Source organism: Loxodonta africana, chromosome 7 (assembly GCF_030014295.1).
Source record: "Loxodonta africana isolate mLoxAfr1 chromosome 7, mLoxAfr1.hap2, whole genome shotgun sequence".
NCBI classification, from domain to species: Eukaryota; Metazoa; Chordata; class Mammalia; order Proboscidea; family Elephantidae; genus Loxodonta; species Loxodonta africana.
Genome location: NC_087348.1, coordinates 19,306,379 through 19,323,977, shown reverse-complemented (window position 1 = coordinate 19,323,977; position 17,599 = coordinate 19,306,379). Strand labels below are relative to the sequence as shown.

The 17,599-nt window shown below is 54.4% G+C and overlaps 1 protein-coding gene across 3 annotated transcripts in view; it reads right to left on the bottom strand.

Moving 5' to 3' along the window:
- The window catches only part of TNKS1BP1 (tankyrase 1 binding protein 1), a 34,723-nt gene that overhangs the window by 9,773 nt on the left and 7,351 nt on the right, over positions 1-17,599 (bottom strand). For all 3 annotated transcript variants that reach the window (XM_064288046.1, XM_064288044.1, XM_064288045.1), the window contains 2 exons: positions 11,236-12,618; positions 7,130-9,279 (listed from right to left, as the gene is read on the bottom strand). In XM_064288046.1, the coding sequence (XP_064144116.1) occupies positions 7,130-9,279; positions 11,236-12,618 (3,533 nt within the window). The remainder of the gene's footprint in view (positions 1-7,129; positions 9,280-11,235; positions 12,619-17,599) is intronic.

Genomic DNA, 17,599 nt, shown 5'->3' with positions numbered 1-17,599 from the left:
ATGAAATGAGAATCTAAAGTATTTGCACAGTGCCTGGCACTAAGCACGTGCCCTACAAATAACAGCTACTAGTATTGCTGGAGTCCCTGGATGATACGAACAGTTAATGCACTCAGCTGTTAACAAAGTTTGGAGATTTGAGTCCATCCAGGGTGCCTCAGAAGAAAGGCCTGGTGATCGACTTCTCAAAAATCAGCCACTGAAAATCCTATGTAGTTTTACTCTGACACACGTGGGGTCACCATGAGTCAGAGTCAACTCGACGGCCACTGCTTATGCTTATATTATTATTACCACTACTGATGTTGCTCGTGTTTCCTCCCAGGGGACCTGTTCCGGCAATCACTTTCCTTGGGATGAGTCAGGTACTGGCCCACCTGGCTCTTCAACCCCGTTTCCTCTTTCAGCCCACTTGTCACATCTCCCTGCACCCCAGTCTCAGAACTACCAGTGAGTTCCAGAGCACATCAGGCCCTTGTACACTAATGAGTCTTTGAACAAGCTGCTCCCTCGTCCCCAAAGCTCCCCACCTTCCCTTAACTTCCTCACCCTTCAGTTCAGCCCCTCTTCTGAAGCTGTCTGTTCCCCTCCCCCGCCTCCACCGGCCGCTCCTCCTCAGCTCTGCAAGCCCCGCGTGCCAACCTGTGCCAGCCCCGCGTGCCAACCTGCGCCAGCCCCCGCCCCGGAGTCCTGCTCTCCTTTGTGCACATGTTGCCCCACTGCTGCCTGTGAGCTTCTCAAGGACAAAGATGGGCCTCTGCCTGTGTGCCTCCAGGGCCCAGCCAGGAACAGGACTACGTAAATGTCTGCTGAGTGAACGACAGGCTGGGTCACCTTGGGCCCCAACACACACTGCACACACAGCACGTCTTGTACAATGCGTGCGCACTGTCCACCTGTGACTCCTTAAAATATACACACACACACGTATGCACACACTCACAGCACATCTCATACAGTGTGTGTGCATTGTCCACCTGTGACTCCTTAAAATACACACATGTACGTGCATGCACACTCACAGTACACCTCAGTGTGTACGCTGTCTGCCTATGACTCCTTAAAATACACACCCATACACACGTATACACTCACAGCACACCCCATACAATGTGTGCACTGTCCACCTGTGACTTTAAAATACCCACACCCTCACATGCATACACACTCACCACACCTCATACAGTGTGTGTGTGCTGTCTGCCTGTGACTCCTTAAAATACACAACACACACTCACAGAATACCTCAAACTGTGTGTGCGTTGTTCACCTGTGACTCCTCAAAATACACACACAGCATACCTCATACAGTTTGTGCACTGTCTACCTGTGACTCCTTAGAATACGTGCACACACACATGCACACACACAGCACACCTCATAGTGTGTGTGCTGTCTACCTGTGACTTCTTAAAATGCACACACACGCACTCACAGCACTCCTCATAGTGTGTACACTGTCACCCCCTGCAATACACACATGAGCTGCCCAGCTGTCACTCCCTACAATATATACGTGTGCACAGACACTCTGCACACACTCACAGCACACCCCATACAGAGAATGTGTTGTCCACCTGTGGCTCCTTAAAATACACACACATGCACACGCACACACACAGCTCATCTCAAAGTGTGTGCACTGTCCACCTGGCACTCCTTAAAATACACACTCGTGCACATGCATGCACACACTCACAGCACACCTCAGAGTGTGTGCACTGTCACTCCCTAAAATACACACACTGTATACACTCACTGTGTTCCCCATACAGGGAGTGTGTGTGCTGTCCAGCTGTCACTCCCTACAATATACACACACGTGCACATACACACACTGCACTCATACAGGGAGCACATGTTCTGTCCGGTTGTCACTCCCTACAATATGCACACACACACACACTCTTTCACTGCACACCTCATACAGGGAATGTGTGTGCGTCTGGCTGTCACTCCCTACAATATGCACACACACACACTGCACTCATACAGGGAGTGTGTGTGCTGTCTGGCTGTCACTCCCTACAATATATACATACATGCACACACACTCAGTGCACACCTCATAGGGAGTGAGCATGCTGTCACTCCCTACAATATACACACACGTGTACATACACACACTCACTGCACACCTCATACAGGGAGTGATCGTGCTGTCCTGCTGTCACTCCCTCTAAGCACACCTAGTACCCCCACACCTGTAAGCCCAGCACAGAGCCACACCCTGACACACTAACTAGTCCCTATGTTGTGCAGGCACACAGTCAGGCCTGGGAAAGGCCGGTGGGGGAGTGCCCGGAAGTCAGGCTGCTGAGTTCCTTTCCGAGCAGGACTGAAGGGGGCAGGTGAGTCAATACCAAGCCGGAAGAGGGGGAGGGAGGGAGAGAACACGTGTCAATCTGTCCTTCCACAAGCTGCTGAGAGATGGAAATTAAGGTGGAATGGGGAAGGGCGGAGGAGGCAGTGGCGCAGCAGAAGGACACAAGGCAGAGGAATTGGGAACAGGCCTGGACAGTGGCCAAAGCCAGCTCACCCTCACAGCCAGCTTAAAAGCAGGGAGGGCTTGGGAGGGAAGGGGTGGCCATGGCACCCCACCCAGCCAAGAGGCCCTGCCCAGAGCCTCTCCCTGGCGTGGGGCAGAAGGAAGGCTGAGGGCAGGCACCCATCCACCCATCAGTTGGATGGAAAGATTCACTCCCCAGATTTGGCACCAGGCCACACAGGCAGAAGTCAGGGGAGGAACCTGGGTGGGTGCTCGGGGTGGGGCAGGCCCCAGGGAATGCAGGGTGCATATTCCTGCCTATCTAAACCCCACTTTCCCATCACCTCATCTCAGGGAGCTTTCCCATCTCTTCAACGCCCAGGATGCCTACAGCCTGAGCCCCGCCCCAGCAGAGAAGCAGGAGAGCAGAGTGGTCAGGAACCTGGGTGTTGAGTTCGGCCACTCTGGTCCAGATCAGGGTTCCATCACTTACTACACCTGTGGCTTTGGCAAAGTTATGGACCCACTCTAAGCCTCAGTTTCTTCATCTGTACAATGAGAAAAATAAAAGTACCTATACTTTGGGGTACAAACAGTTAATGCGCTCAGCTGCTAACCAAAAGGTTGGAGTCTACCCAGAGGCCCCTCAGAAGAAAGGCCTGGCAAGGTACTTCCGGAAAACCAGCCACTGACAACCCTACGTAGCACAGTTCCACTCTGACACACACGCGGTTACCACGAGAAGGAGTCGGCTCAACAGCTACTGGTTTTACTCTGCTGCGTTTGTTGACAGAAATATGTGCCCAGCGCACAGTTAGTGCTTGATGAATATGACAAATTATTAGGCCAATCGTCATCATCCTCGACATGGATTCCTGGCCTGAAAGGATGCCTCGTCTTCTTACCCTCTAATCCCCTCATGCTGTCTAGACTCTGAGCAGCCTGAGGACCCCGCTCCAGGTGCAAACACCCTGATGGCATGGAGCAGATCGGCCAAAAATTACCTTTCCAGTGTGCAAGGCTGCCAGGCCTGAAATATGGGAGGGTTCAGGGCTGGAGCTGGAAGGATGTGACCCCGGAGAGACAGGGGACACCCTGAGAGAGAGCCACAAGGCTGGGGCCCAAGGGAACATGATGGAGCCCACAATCACAACCCTGGGGCTCAGTTTCCCCCTCTACAAATGAGGGAGCTGGACTCAGGGATCATTGAGGTTCTTGTCAGATTCTACAAAGACCCCAAAATGGCTCAGAGGCTCCTGCATCCCTCAGGAGAGGGCCAGGAGGTGACCAGGAGGCCAGAGAGAGGACAGGATGGTAAGCCAGCTCCAGGGGAACCCAGGAGTGCTGCTCCACAGGATGAAGTGGCCCCACACACAGATGAGGGGGGCCTGCGTTCTCTCCACATCCCACCCCCATGATAGTCTTGTCATGGCTGTGCCAGACAGCAGTCTAGTCAATGACAGCAACAGGGGTACCTTTGTCCAACAAAGGGACAGTGACAGAAATGCCCCCAAGGGCCTCACTTTAGGGACACCTCACATCCAAACTTGCAAAACAGACACAAATACAGGGAACTAACATGTCTTCTCAGTAACCACCACCTGCCAGGCAGGTTTCTATCATTTAAAATATATTAAGTCTCAGTCCTCACAAAAACCCTATGAAGTAGGGATGTCTTCTGATTACTCCCAACTCAAGGGCACTGGGGAGTAATTTGTTCAAGGTCACAGAGCTGGTGACAGACTCGGGCATCCAAATGTGAAAGCCAGGCTACTCCGAGCTATCCTCAAGGACATCTCATTACAAAAAGAACCTCCAAACATTTCCTTCAAAGAGAAATTTTCCATAGTATACAGTTTCCCTAAGTCATGCTCAGAGCCCTGGGGGCACAGTGGTTAAGAACTCGGCTGCTAACCAAAAGGTCAGCAGTTGGAATCCACCAGCTGCTCCCTGGAAACCCTAGGGGGCACTTCTACTCTGTCCAATAGAGTCGCTATGAGTCGGAAACGACTGGACGGCACCAGGTTTAAGTCATGCTCAGAACACTAGCTCCCTGGATATTGGTCAAATTAAGTTTGGGAAACACTGGGTAGAGAAAAGAAAACAGGTTTCTTTATTACTATACTTATCATCTTTAACGGGCTCACACATGTTCATATACATGCCAAAGTCTCCTTTATGGCCACAGAGTACACAACACTTTCCAAACTTAGTCGCAGACCAGTATTCTTCAGAACACATTTTGGGAAAGGCTGCCCTAAAGCATACAACTTAAACCAGCCCTCCAGAGAAACTGTTCTCTTTCTGCTCTGGGGGCGGCACATTTGCCATGGCACAAAATCAGGCTCACCTGGATGGTCACACAAAACCAAAACCAAACCCATTGCCATCGGGTCGATTCTGACTCATAGTGACCCTATAGGACAGAGTAGAACTGCCCCACTGGGTTTCCAAGGAGTGGCTGGTGGATTCAAACTGTCGACTTTTGGTTAGCAGCCAAGCTCTTAACCACTGTGCCACCAGGGCACCGCAGCTGAGCCCTAAACTCAGCTCACATCCACACTGGCCAGATTATCTTAACGGAGGCAGAAAAAACTGGTGGTTTCCAAGTGTGATGGCAATCAACGCTGAGTGCACAGGGCTCCCAGTGTCACGCCCCTCCGCTCCTCTTCCTGGGACCCAGTCCAGTCGCCTCCAACTCATGGTGCCCCACATGTGTCAGGGTGAACTGTGCCCCATAGGCTTTTCAATAGCTGATTTTTCAGATTACGAGGACTTTCTTCCAAGGTGCCTCTAGGTAGACTCCAGCCTCCAATCTTTCAGAACGCATCAAAACTTTGCACCACCCAGGGACCCGGTCACAATCCTACCCCACCCTAATCCCACCCCACCCACAGCCTCTAGGCATTTTAAACAAAGGAAAAGATCTTATCGCTTCTCCTTTGAATTGTTTGCTGTAGGGCAGTTCTCTCAATCAGAGGGGAAAGGTGGAGGGCTGTGGATCCCTCTCCAGGTAGTCTAAATTGCTTCAGAGCAGGGGCCACACCTGAAAGCATTTCACATCAGTAAGTTTGAGAGCTGTATTGCTGACTCTGTGGCCTTAAGCGGGTCATGCCACCTCTCCACCTGCGAACTGGAGCAGAGAACAACCCCTTTCCTGCTTCACAGGGCAGCTGTGAAGATGAAGGAGGTAAGGCGTGAAGCTGAGCACCAGAGAGCAGAGTTCTTTGAGTCCTGGGCAGAGAAATCGGGAGCAACCACAGGGACCCTACACGCTCCTCTGAACAGAAATTTTAAAGCCAGAACTCTGAGCTCCCTGAGTCTAAACCTTAGAAACCAAGGCTCAGAGAGGTTCAGCAGCTCATCCACTGAGCACTAGTCCTGGGTACTCACCCCTGCCCTGCAGCCTTTGGTCTCCTGGCTTTGCCCCCACACTCCTCCGTCTCCCCAACAGCTGGCTCCCCAGAAAGCTCCCTGCTCAACTCCCCTGGGCATCCTCCTTGCCAATCTGCCTCAAAGCCTGTTCTGCCCACCTTCCCTTCTCCCTCCTTCTCCTCAACCCCAAATGCCTCTCCCGAGCCACTCCGACACCCCGATGATTCTAGAACCTTCCTGCTCCCACTACCACCAGCCCGTCCCACTTAGAACACAGATCCCAGCCAACACCTCCCTTCCTTTCTTCCCCACAGACCCCACGAGAAGCTCTCCTAGTCAGTAAAGGGAACAAAACCAAAACTCAGTGGACGGAAATGCTAATGAAATAGATGCAATGCCTTTTTAGCACCCTTTCCAGGTGCGAAATCACCTCAGTTGGTTTTAGAACATAAAAATCCATGAGACAGACCGTGACTGGTTCACAAAACTACAGTTTGTTCCTTTTGAAAGTTCTCTGTCTTTCAGCAACTTTGTACATGGAGGTCAAGGTCATGGGGCCAAGAGCCAGGTCCCAACGCCCTTCAGGGCGCTCTGAAATCACTGCTCTTTTGTGCCTCATGACAGAGCAGGCAAGAAGCCCCAAGTTCCTAACCAACGTCCATCCCTACCCCGACCCGTAGTGTTGTTAGTTGCAATCGTGTCAATTCCAACTCATGGCAACCCCGCCTGTGTAGAGTAGAACTCCACAGAGTGCAAGGCTGTGACCTTTCAGAAGCAGATCGCCAGGCCTTGTCTTTCAAGACACCTCTGGGTGGTTTCAAATCGCCAACCTTTTGATTAGTAAGTCAAGCACTTAACTGTTTGCACCACTCAGGGACTCCTCAACCTGAGTTCTCTTTTCTATACACATCAAAGCATCCACGTTCCCTGTCCCAGGAGCACCTGTGACTTCCAGGGTGAGAGGAACGCAAAACAGCTGCTGTGCACAAGAGAGGAACCCACCAGAAACCATCCAAGATGGAACATGAACCATTTTCCCCTGCCCAGTCTCAACTCCAAATCACAAAGAGCCTAAAGCACGGGTGGCAAAAGAGTAACACCTCAAACATGACATTCATCAAAAAAAGGAATTCATTTGTACATATCACATTTCTATTTTAAAAAATTAAAAATCCACAGTCCAAAATGTCTCAATTTTCCACACCCTGGAAGTCCTTGGGAAAAGCTATCACACCTTCCCTCCCACACCGGGATGGGCTCCCTTACCTGGCTCTGAAGCTGGGGACATCTCCCATCTCCATCCCGGGGTCTTCAGGATGGGTATCTGAGGAAGGTGAGTAGCCTTCCTCATCCGGGGTCTCTGGTCCACTTGTCTCGCCGACTCCCAGTTCCCTGGCCTCTGACAGGTCTGTGGCCTCCAGGTCTGGGGATAAGCCCCCACTGTTCCCAAGATCTAGTTCTGGGCACTGGCCGACCTCGCCCACCCCATGCTCCCTGGCTTCACTCGGGCCCCCCGAGAGCTCCATGTTCCGCAGCCCCAAGTCCTGGGCCCAGTCCATCTGCCCCACTCCACATCCTCGTGGCTCAGGGGACCCTCCTGACTCCAGGTCACAGGACACCTCCAAATTCCTCAGGCCCAGATTGTTGCCCCAGTCCATCTGGCCCACCCCAAGCTCCCGGGGCTCTCTGGGGCTGCAGCCTACCCCCGGGGCCATGTTTCGCAGCCCAAGGTCAGGTGTCCAGTCTGCCTGTCCCACTCCACGCTCCCTTGACTTAAGGAACTCTCCGGCCTCCACACCTGACCAGTCGGTCTGCCCCACACCACTCTCCCTGGCCTGACTGTGGCCTCCTACCTCCCCCACCACTGCCGAATCTCTGTTCCTCACCCCAATATCAGAAGTCCAGTCCTCCTCCCCAACTTTGATTCCCCTGGGCTCCTCGGACCCCCCAGTCTCCAAACGGCTAGCCAGGTCCATGTCCCTCAAGCCCAGGTTGTCTGACCAGCCCATCTGTCCCACAGCGTTCTCCCTGGCCTCATTCGAGCCCCTGGCATCCAAACAGCTGGACACTTCTAGGTTCCTGAGGCCTAGCTGGTCAGTCCAGTCCACAGACCTGGCAGTGGTCTTCTCGGGAGGCACGAAGTGGCCACCTCCCATTTTGTCAGAAGGGCTCAGGCCAGCACCGCTAGCTCTGTCATTGCCAATGATACCAAACTGGTGGCTCCTCTCGGTGCCCTCGATGCAGAAATCGTCACTCCAGTCTGGCCGGCCCAGGCTGAATGCCGCCTCTGGCTGGGAGTCGACCCTGAGGCTGAACTCGGTAGCCCAGCCTCGCTTCCCCGTCTCCTTATCCTCCAGGTCAGCATCACCAGGGCTCTGGCCCCCTGCCTGCTGTCTGCCCTGCAGCCCTTCGACCTCTTGGGTGGCACCACTCCCTTGTTCTCTCTGCCCAGGTACCCCATCCTGCGGCTGGGGGGTGCTAGGGCTGAACAGGCCCCCTGGCTCTCTCTCTTCTGGCTGGCTTACATCCCTGCTGGCCTCACCAAGACTGTCTCCACCACTCGGAACCTTCTTCTCAAATTCCTCATCCTGCTGCTGGGCTTCCTCAGGGCTGAACCCAGCACTCAAGGCTCTTGTGCTGAAGCCTCTGTCCTGGGAGCCGAGGAGGGTAGAGCTGCTGCCACCGCTGTAGTCACTCATCCAGGCCCTCTGCCCGAAGCCCTGGCCCTGCTGCTGCTCGGTACCCCGGCCGCCAAAGGCACCCAGTGCAGAATCTCTCTTCTCAAACTCCCGGTCGTGCTCATCTCCATCCTGGCTGCTGTAACTGCCAAGCGGCTCCTTCTTTCCCAATTCCTGGCCCTGCTTGTCTGCAACCTGGCTGGTGTACATACCCAGGGAATCTCTCTTCCCATATTCCCAGTCCCGAAGACTTGCATCCCGACTGGTGTAAGCACCCAGCGAATCTCTCTTCCCAAATTCCTGGTCCTGGAGTTCTGCATCCCGGCTGGAGTAAGTGCCCCGGGAGTCCCTCCTTCTGAACTCCCAGTCCTGTGCAGTGGCCTCCGGGCTCTGAGGAGTGCCAAGTGGGTTTGGCTTTCCGAATATCCAGTCCTGGGCGGCAAGCCTTGCTGCAGCAGACGCCTCCCTCCGTTCTCCACTGCCAGCCTCCATCTCCTCCTGGCCTATGCCACACCTGCTGGCCCACTCCTTGCTGCTCCCTTTCCCTGCTCCTTGCCCATACTTGCTGGTCCAGCTGCTCTCTCCAAGGCCCGGGTCTCCTCTAGGGCTCATGCCCCCAAGGCCATAGTCCTGGGAAGTGTCTTGGGACCAGCCGGAAGGGCTGAAACTGCTGGGCTGTGGGTCTGCTGCAATCCCAAATTCACTCTGCAGATCCTTCTGGGCCCAGCCCAGGAGTCCCTGGGAATCAGAAAAAAATTGAGACAAAGAAACAATGCATAGAGTCAACCCAGAATGACAGAGCTGCCTAGTGCCTGAGAGCCCCACTTTGCAGCAGAAAGTCTGGGTTTACAACCCAGCTGTGTAACCTTGAGCAAATCACTTAACCACTCTGGGCCTCAGAGTCTTCATCTTCAAACGGGATAATTCCTACTGCATTGGGCTAGTGCAAGACGATTAACTGGGGTCACTGGAGCCAAGAACTTAGCACAGCACCTGGCACACAGTGGCAATCAATAGATGGCCCCATGGTCATGTTTGGGCAACACCTGGCCAAAAGCCAGGAGAAAGCTTGCCAGGAAGAAGTGTTGTCACGTGGGAGTAGGTTGGGGGGGGAGCTTTCAATTAGAAGAGATCAGAACTCAAAGTCTCTGCAAAATCCTTTCCAAGACAAGATTCCAACACAGCCCTAACTTTCTAGCCCCCTTTAAGTTCCCAGGCCCTTCCTCCCTAAGGGGAATGCCACCCCCCTACTTAGCCTGCCCCAGAAGACCTCTTACTTCCTCCCAGGAGGAGGCAGAGCCTCTGGCACAGGGAGAAGACCCAGCCAGGTCTCCTGGCACTCCCACCCCATTCTCCCCAACTCACCCTCACAGGCAGGAGCGTCCTGGGCTCATGGCCCTGAGCCCTGCGGAGCCGGCCTGCCTCGTCCCGCAGCGCCGCATTGGCCAGCAGCCGCTCCAGGACAGACATGCTGCCCTCCCCGTCCCCTCGCCAGGCCATGGCCCTCGCCCGCCCGCCCCCCTCCCCCACCCTGCCTGCCCAGGGCTGCTGGGTGCGGCGGCACCGGGGCAGGGCTGGGCTTCTTCCCTCGCCCAGACCTGTCCGACGGCTCTGGCTGCCCGCTCGCTCGCCCTGGCCCGCTCCCTCCGGAGCAGCTGCGGCTCAGGCAGCCCCGCCCAGAAGCCAGTTGAGTCACCCACACCCCCACTGCGGGAGGCAGCTCAGCCTTAACCCCTTCCTGCTCCTCCTCCTCCTCCCTGCCTCCCTCAGAGCCTCCTCCCCTCCCCCCGCCCCCCACCCCCACCCCTACCCCCACCCACCAGCTCCTCCTTCCCTCCAGCTCCGCCCCCACCAGCCCAGGTCAGTCTAGAAAAATAAATTTCAAAAGCCACCTGGACCCTAGCCCTTAAACTCAGAGGCAGCGAGGTAGGAGAAAAGGCACTGGACTGGCCCAGCCCCAACTTGCTGGGTAACCTTGCACAACCACTACCCCTCTGGGCCTCAGCTCCCATCTCCAGGACAGGTCATCCGCTAAACAGTAATAACTTCTTAAAAGCCAACACCTACTCAGCGCTCAAGACAAGCCAGGCACTACTCTTAGCATACTTTACACGTATTATAATTCATTTAGCCCTCACAGTCACCCTATGAGATAGATATCAACAGTTATCCCCATTTTACAGGTACAGAAACTGAGGCACAGGACAGAAAAGTAACATGTTCAGGATCACAACTGGTGAAACAGCAGAGCCCAGGATTTTAACCTGGGCAGTCTGAGTCCAGAGCTCATGCTCTAAATCACAGTGCTCTTTTACGTTTTACAGTATGACTCATAAGTGTGGATTGAACACAGACTACATACTAAGCATGGCATCAGCAGCTTTCCACATCTCATTTTACAACCTCAGTACAACTCTAAGAGGCAGATGCTATTATTACCAAAGGACTCTGAGGCTTAGAGGTTAAGGCGCAGTCCCAAGAGCACACAGCTATATGAATTTGCACTAAACCCTGACCACCATGCTGCTGCCCCAGGTGCCCTCTGCTCAGTCAGCACTGCCAGACCATACAGTATGAGGTATGGGCCCACAGCTGCCTTGCTCACACCTGTATCCCAAGCTCCTGACCCATACAACTGATGTGGAAAGAATGAAGCCCACCCAAGCCCTGGCCTCCTTCCAGCCCTGCCCTCACCTCAGAGCAGGTGCCAGGCGTCTGTATGTCCTTCTGCTCGGATTCAGCTCCCCGCCTCACACTGCCAGCACTGGGTGGCGGCGAAGCCAGGAGGTCATCTAGCCAGCGGGAACTGCTTCCAGGGCCCACCGGCTCCGGGGAGGCCCTGTAGGGGTCTTGCACCTCTGTCCTGGGCTGGGTGGTCTCAGCTTGGGCCAGGGTCACTGCCTCCTCCTCCTCCTCAGAAGGCAATGCCTGCCTGGGATGAGGGGTGTCGGCAAAGAGGATGCAGGGCTGGTCAGGTGGTGCTGGCTGCTGCTGCTCCCGGACGGGCTCCAGGATGGGCAGGGCTGCCTCCCTCGTGGCTGGAGGGAGATGGGATTCCTGTCCGGCCAGGAGCCCCCGCTCCTCATCCCTCTCCTCAGCCTGCAGCAAGGTAGCTGACCGAGGTGGGCTCCCCGCTGTAGGCAGGGGCTCAAGGGCAACAGCTGGGGACTGGGGGTCACTCTCTCCGTGCCCCTTTTGGGTTGGGGAGATTCCAGGATCATCCCCCTGCAGCCAGGAACCTGGCCTTTCCGGCCCCTCTGGGGCTGCCCACACCCCTCGCCCCTGCTCAGACACTCCTTCCTCCTCACTGGACACAACAGAGTCACCAGCCTCAGCAGCAGCCTCGGCGGCCTCAGGGGCTTCCGTAATGGGGGAGGGGGGCGGGGAGTCCAGCCGACATAAGCCCAGGCCTGATGGCCTTGTGGGGAAGGTCCACTCAAATGACTGTGACAGGCTCCAGTTGGACTCTGTGTCACTCCCAAAGGACCGATCCAGGGCTGACTGGCTCCCCTGGGTTTGGGGCAGGGCAGCCAGCGAGCCCCCCAGCTTCTCCTGGTCCTGGCTGGGCGACTGCAGTACACCTTCGGAGAACCGGCGCTGAGCTAGGCTGGTGGGGCAGAGGTCTGGGTGACCCTCAGCTGCCACCTGCCCCTCAGATGGAAACATCTGTGTAAGGTCCAGGAACTCACCCTCCTCAATCAGAGGTCGGGGTGAGGTAGCCTGGGGCTGCCCCGGGCTATGGCGCCCCAAGACCTTCTCCAGAGGAGGGCTGCCAGGCCTTGGGGCCTCTGGGACTCCCTCAGCAGGAAGCTCTGGGTCACGGGGTTGGTGGGAGCCCTCATCCAGCAAGACTGGACTTGTGGATGCTGGAGTCACCAGGGGGCAGGGAGAAGCCCCGGGTGCTGCAGGACTCTGAGCTTCTGGCAGCTGAGAGGGGCGGGCTGGGCTCGCATCAGGTGAGTGAAGACGGGGAGACCCAGGCACAGGGTCTGAGACATCAATGGTGAGGCCAAGGCTGGCGCAGCCTCCATTCTCTGAGGACGGGCCTAGACTCGAGGGGACCCAGGGCTTGGAAATCTGCAAGAAAAAGGTCAAGACCCATCACTCACCTCTCAACTGGGTCGCAGAGGCCCTCTCCAGCTCCAGAGAGACCCCAGGTCAGCTGCCTCCTCACATTCTGACCCCAGAGACCAGGAAGAGGAAACCACAGCTCGGAGAGAAGTCTCTAGGGACCCAGCCTTTCGGGACACTGGAAGAAGAGAGGCTCCGAGGGCTGAGTGGAGCAAGGGGTTCTTACACTTCTCAAGGTCACCAGTAACCAGCTGCCATGGAGTCGATTGCAAGTCATGGCAACCCCATGTGTGACACAGCAGAACTGTGCTCCACTGGGTTTTCAATGGCTGATTTTTCAGAAGTAGGTCACCAGGCCTTCTTCCGAGGCACCTCTGGGTGCATTTGAACTGCCAACCTTTTGGTTAGCAGCCTCGTGCTTAACCATTTGCAGCGCCCAGAGACTCCTCTCAGGGCGACAGACCCCTCTTTGGGCCCTCTTACCAGAACATACACATAACTCTTTTCACACAGTATCGTTCACACCATTTCAGACAGTTCAAGACCCCAGCCCCTGTACCCCAAAGCTCATCCATAGGTCTAAGAATCCATGGCTCATGGGTCAAAAACACTCGCTTTAGGAGAAAGGAAAATTGGAAACCTGACCATCTGGGCATGATGGGAGTTGAGAAGATGGGCTGGGCTGCCACGGAGCAGGACTCTGAGCTCAGGGCCTTTCCAGATCAGCTCCCAGGAGCAGCTACAGGGGCAGGTGGGAGTTCTCCACCCCACTCTGTGCGCTCACAGCTACCAACACTTCCTGAGGAAGCGGGAAGGTCTTGGGATGCAGAAGAATGCCACTGGGGTGGGGGGGAGGGGCTTGGAGTCACCCCAGCACTGCCTCAGGCAAGCTATATGCCCTCCTGTATGGTGGACACTTGGTCTCCCTGGGCCTCAGCTTCCCCATCTGTAAATTGGGGTCGATGGCAACAATGCCCATCAGACAGAGTTAGGTGAGGATTAAACAGGATGTATACGCATGGCCTCTCAGTATATGACTCACCAGAAAGAGTGGATGCAGTGGAAGGATGGGGGGCGGGGAGCGGGAGAGGACACCGGGGAGCAGAAGAGGACAGAGGGGCACCTGGTATCCCATGACCACTCTACTACAACTGTGCCCAGGCAATGAAGCAGTCTTGCTTCATTTGCCCTTTGTCCTCCCCGGAGGTCACACTTCCCCTGCCGCCCTCTCCAGCGAGGCTGTGTCTTCTCCATCACCACACCATAGGCTCTGAGCAGGGGAAGGGGTCCTGCTTGTTTCTCAAGGGCCCTTCTGTTCCCTCCACCCTCTCTCTCCCTAAATACAAATTCTAGTTTTAAAGCTCATGCCCTCAACCTATCCCACCCACAGCCCCTCCAGGTAGTAGTCCCCTACAGACCCAGGTCATTCCCCCTCCTTCCTCAGAAAGTTTGGCTCCTGGCTCACTGCACTCTCCCCAAAACTGTTTTTGATGTTGTTAGCTGCTGTCGAGTTAGCCCCCGACTCACAGCGGCCCCACGCACAATGGAACGAAAAGATGTCTGTTCCTGTGCCATCCCCGTGATCAGTTGAAGATGGGACTACTGTGATCCATAGGGTTTTCACTGGCTGATTTCTGGAAGTACAGCGCCAGGCCTTTCTAGTCCATCTTAGTCTGGAAGGTCTGTTAAAACCTGCTCAGCATCATAGCAACATGTAACCTTCCACTGACAGATGGGTGGTGGCTGCACATGAAGTACATGGCGGCGGGGAGGGGGTTGAACTTGGTTCTCCAGCATGGAATCCCTGAAACGATACCTGTTATAATTCTTAGTGATTTCAATGGCCACACAGGCGACCATTCCAACATCCTGGCTGTCTGGTCCCTGACCTCCTCTCCCCCAGTGATTCTGTGCCCACCCTCTCCCAGAATCATACCCCAGACCTTGTCCTTACTCATAACTGCACCCCTCTGAAATCTCCATTTCCAGTTCCACACTTGGCCACCACACCTCCTATCTGTCCAGCTCACTCATTTCCCAGAGGCTCTCAGTTCTCCAGGGCCTCTGGGCAGCAGAGTCTATGAATCCCACTTCCTTGTCACTGTCCCCATCCCCCTCATCTCTCTTTTTATCGTCATTAAAGTCACTTTTTTGCACAACCCTCACTGCCCTCGTTCCCTCCTTCGTTCTGTTTAACGTGTTTCGACGCAGCTCTCCACCAACCCTACGCCAGCGCCCAAAGGCCTGGACGTGGCCGGGAGAGCAGCACACACCACGCTGCTGGGCTGACTTCAGTTCCACGGCCCTTACATGGACCCAACAGTGGCCCGGCAATACTACTACACCCCCTGCGTTCCATTCACTGCCCATTTTCCAGACGACTTAGCATCTTCTCTCCTCCAATCCCAACACCTCCTCCCCATCCCCTCTCAGATGACGCGGCCTTGCTTCCTGTGGCCGGAGAACAAGGAAGCCATCAGCAGCGAACACCCACACCCCTGCATCCCCACCCCACCCTGCCGCTCCCAGAATGCGTGCAGCGCACTCTGTCACCCCTCTGCAATCACAGACGGACAGTCCTTTCTCATAGCCAAGGCCACCTCCTCCTCGCTCACTGGCATCATCAATTTTTCCCTCCCTACTGGATCAGTTCCATCAGCAAGCTGCTCTGATTCCTCCTTGTCTTGAAAAGAAACAAACAAAAATAAAACACCACCTTGGCCCCACACCTCTTCCCGGCTACCGCCTACTTTCTTGAAAGCGTTGCCTACACCCACTAGCTACAGCTCCTCTTGTCCCAGTTCTTTCTTCCACTCCAAACAGGCTTTCCTCCACCTCACCGCCTAAACTCTTGCCAAGGTCACCCATGACCTCCGTGTAGCTAAATCCAATTCTCAGCGCTCACCTTACTTGATCTGTCAGCAGCATTCGACACGCTGGTTATACCCTCCTCCTCGATACACTGTCTGCCTTTGGCCTCCAGGACTCTACCCTAGCCAGCTTTCCACCTACCTCCTCCCAGTCTCCTTCGCTGGCCTTTCTGTTCTCCCTACTGTTTTAACCCACCAGTGCTCGAGGGCTTAGCCCTTTGCTCCTCTTCACTCCTGGGTCTTCACCTACTTCCTTTGAGATCTTACCCAGTCGTAAGGTTTTAATGAGCACCCGTAATGTGGAAGGAGTCCCTGGGTGGCGCTTGGCAGCTAACTGAAAAGTTGGAGGTTCGAGTACACCCAGAGATGCCTCAGAAGAAAGGCTTGATAGTCTACTTCTGAAAAATTAGCCACTGAAAACCCTAAAAAGTTCTCACAGAATCGACTTTATGGAGCCACCAAGGCTGGCTGAACCCCCGAAATTATTGTCCTGAGATAATCTTTAAACCTTAAACTTTAAATCGAAAATATCCCCCGAAGTCTTCTTTTAACCAAACAACCTGCTTGGCTTAATTAACAAGTAAAGAATGTCTGCCTTGAGCACTGTGTTCTTTTAAAATCTATCTATATGGGATCAAATTGGCAACAGCAACTCGAAAGATCAGATAGCAAATTTAGGGAGCAGTGAATTTCTGTTAATGAGGGAGGAACAATTCGGAAAAGGAAAGAGAATGGCTGCACAAGTTGAAGAATGTAAACAATGTTACCAAATCGTACAGGCAGAAATCACTGAATTTGTGTATGTTCTGGTGTGTATATTCTAAACAACAATAGCAAAATAATTTTTTTTTTTTTTAAATCAGGCAATATTTAAAAAAAAAAACCTTTGGAGCACAGTTCTATTCTTACACACGTGGGCTCACCAAGAGTCGGAATCAACTCAACAACAACTGGTGCTTGTACTGAGGCGACCGGGAGATGATGAAGACATTGGTCAGTCTTGCCAAGTTTTCCTCTCCAGCTTGCTCATCATCCTCTGAACGCCAGGCCTGCGCTTCCAACTGCCCACTCGACATGTCCATCTAGAGGTCCAAAAGGGACCCCAAACTCAACAAGTTCAAAAGCAAGCTCCTCATATCGCCCCGATCCTCCCCGTGCCAAGAATTCCCGCTTTCAGTAAACTGCAACTTCATCCTTCCAGTACTCAGACCCAAAGTTCTGGGGTCATCCTTGATCCCGCATTTTCTCTCCCCCACAACAACCTATCTGCAGCAGACCCTGTCCACTCCACCTTCAAATGACAGCCAGAAGTGACCATTTCTCACCACCTCCGTCATAGGCTACCTCCAGAGGCTAAGCTGGAGTCCCACCTGGACTATTCCAGCTGCCTCCTACCTGGTTCCTGCTGCTGCTCTCACCTCCCTGCAGCTAGCAGGCAAGGAGATGCTGTAAAACTAAGTCAGCTAGTGTCTCTCCCCTCCTCCAACCCCTCCGGTGCCTTCCTCCTTTCACTCAAGCCAAAGTCCTTACAACAGCCCCCAAGGCTCGATGCAATCCAGCTCCATCCCCTCTGGATCCCCACCTACCACCCATTTCCTCCTTTTTTACTGTGACTCACATGTCCCAGCTTCCTTGACAATAAGACACCAAAGCCTTTGCACTTACTGTTCCCTCTGCCAAGAATGCTGTTCCCCAAACAAACACGTGGCTCATTTCCTGGTCTTCTTCAAATGTCACCTTCTCAGGGAGAGCTTCCCCTCTCTACCCTTGTCCCAACACTCTCTGCTTTTCAGTCTTCCCATACACCACATATCTGCCGGTTTACGTGGGTCCCAGCGTTTGTGTCTGCCTCCCATTAGAAGGTAAGCTCCCTGAGGGCAGGGACGGTGCAGGCACTCAGGAAACACTGTCAGATGGATGAATGCATGGAGTCAGGTCTCCATCCCAGGGAGTCAGGGCAGCCACCAGCTAGCAAGGGCTCTGGGAGGAAAAAGAGGCACCCTTTCCATCACTGACTCAGAAAAGCAGGCTGACTGTCCCCTGAGCACTCAGGTATACTGTGAGGGCAAGGAGGAGTAGTAACGGGAAACCCCCAAAACAGGGCCCTTCCTGAATCT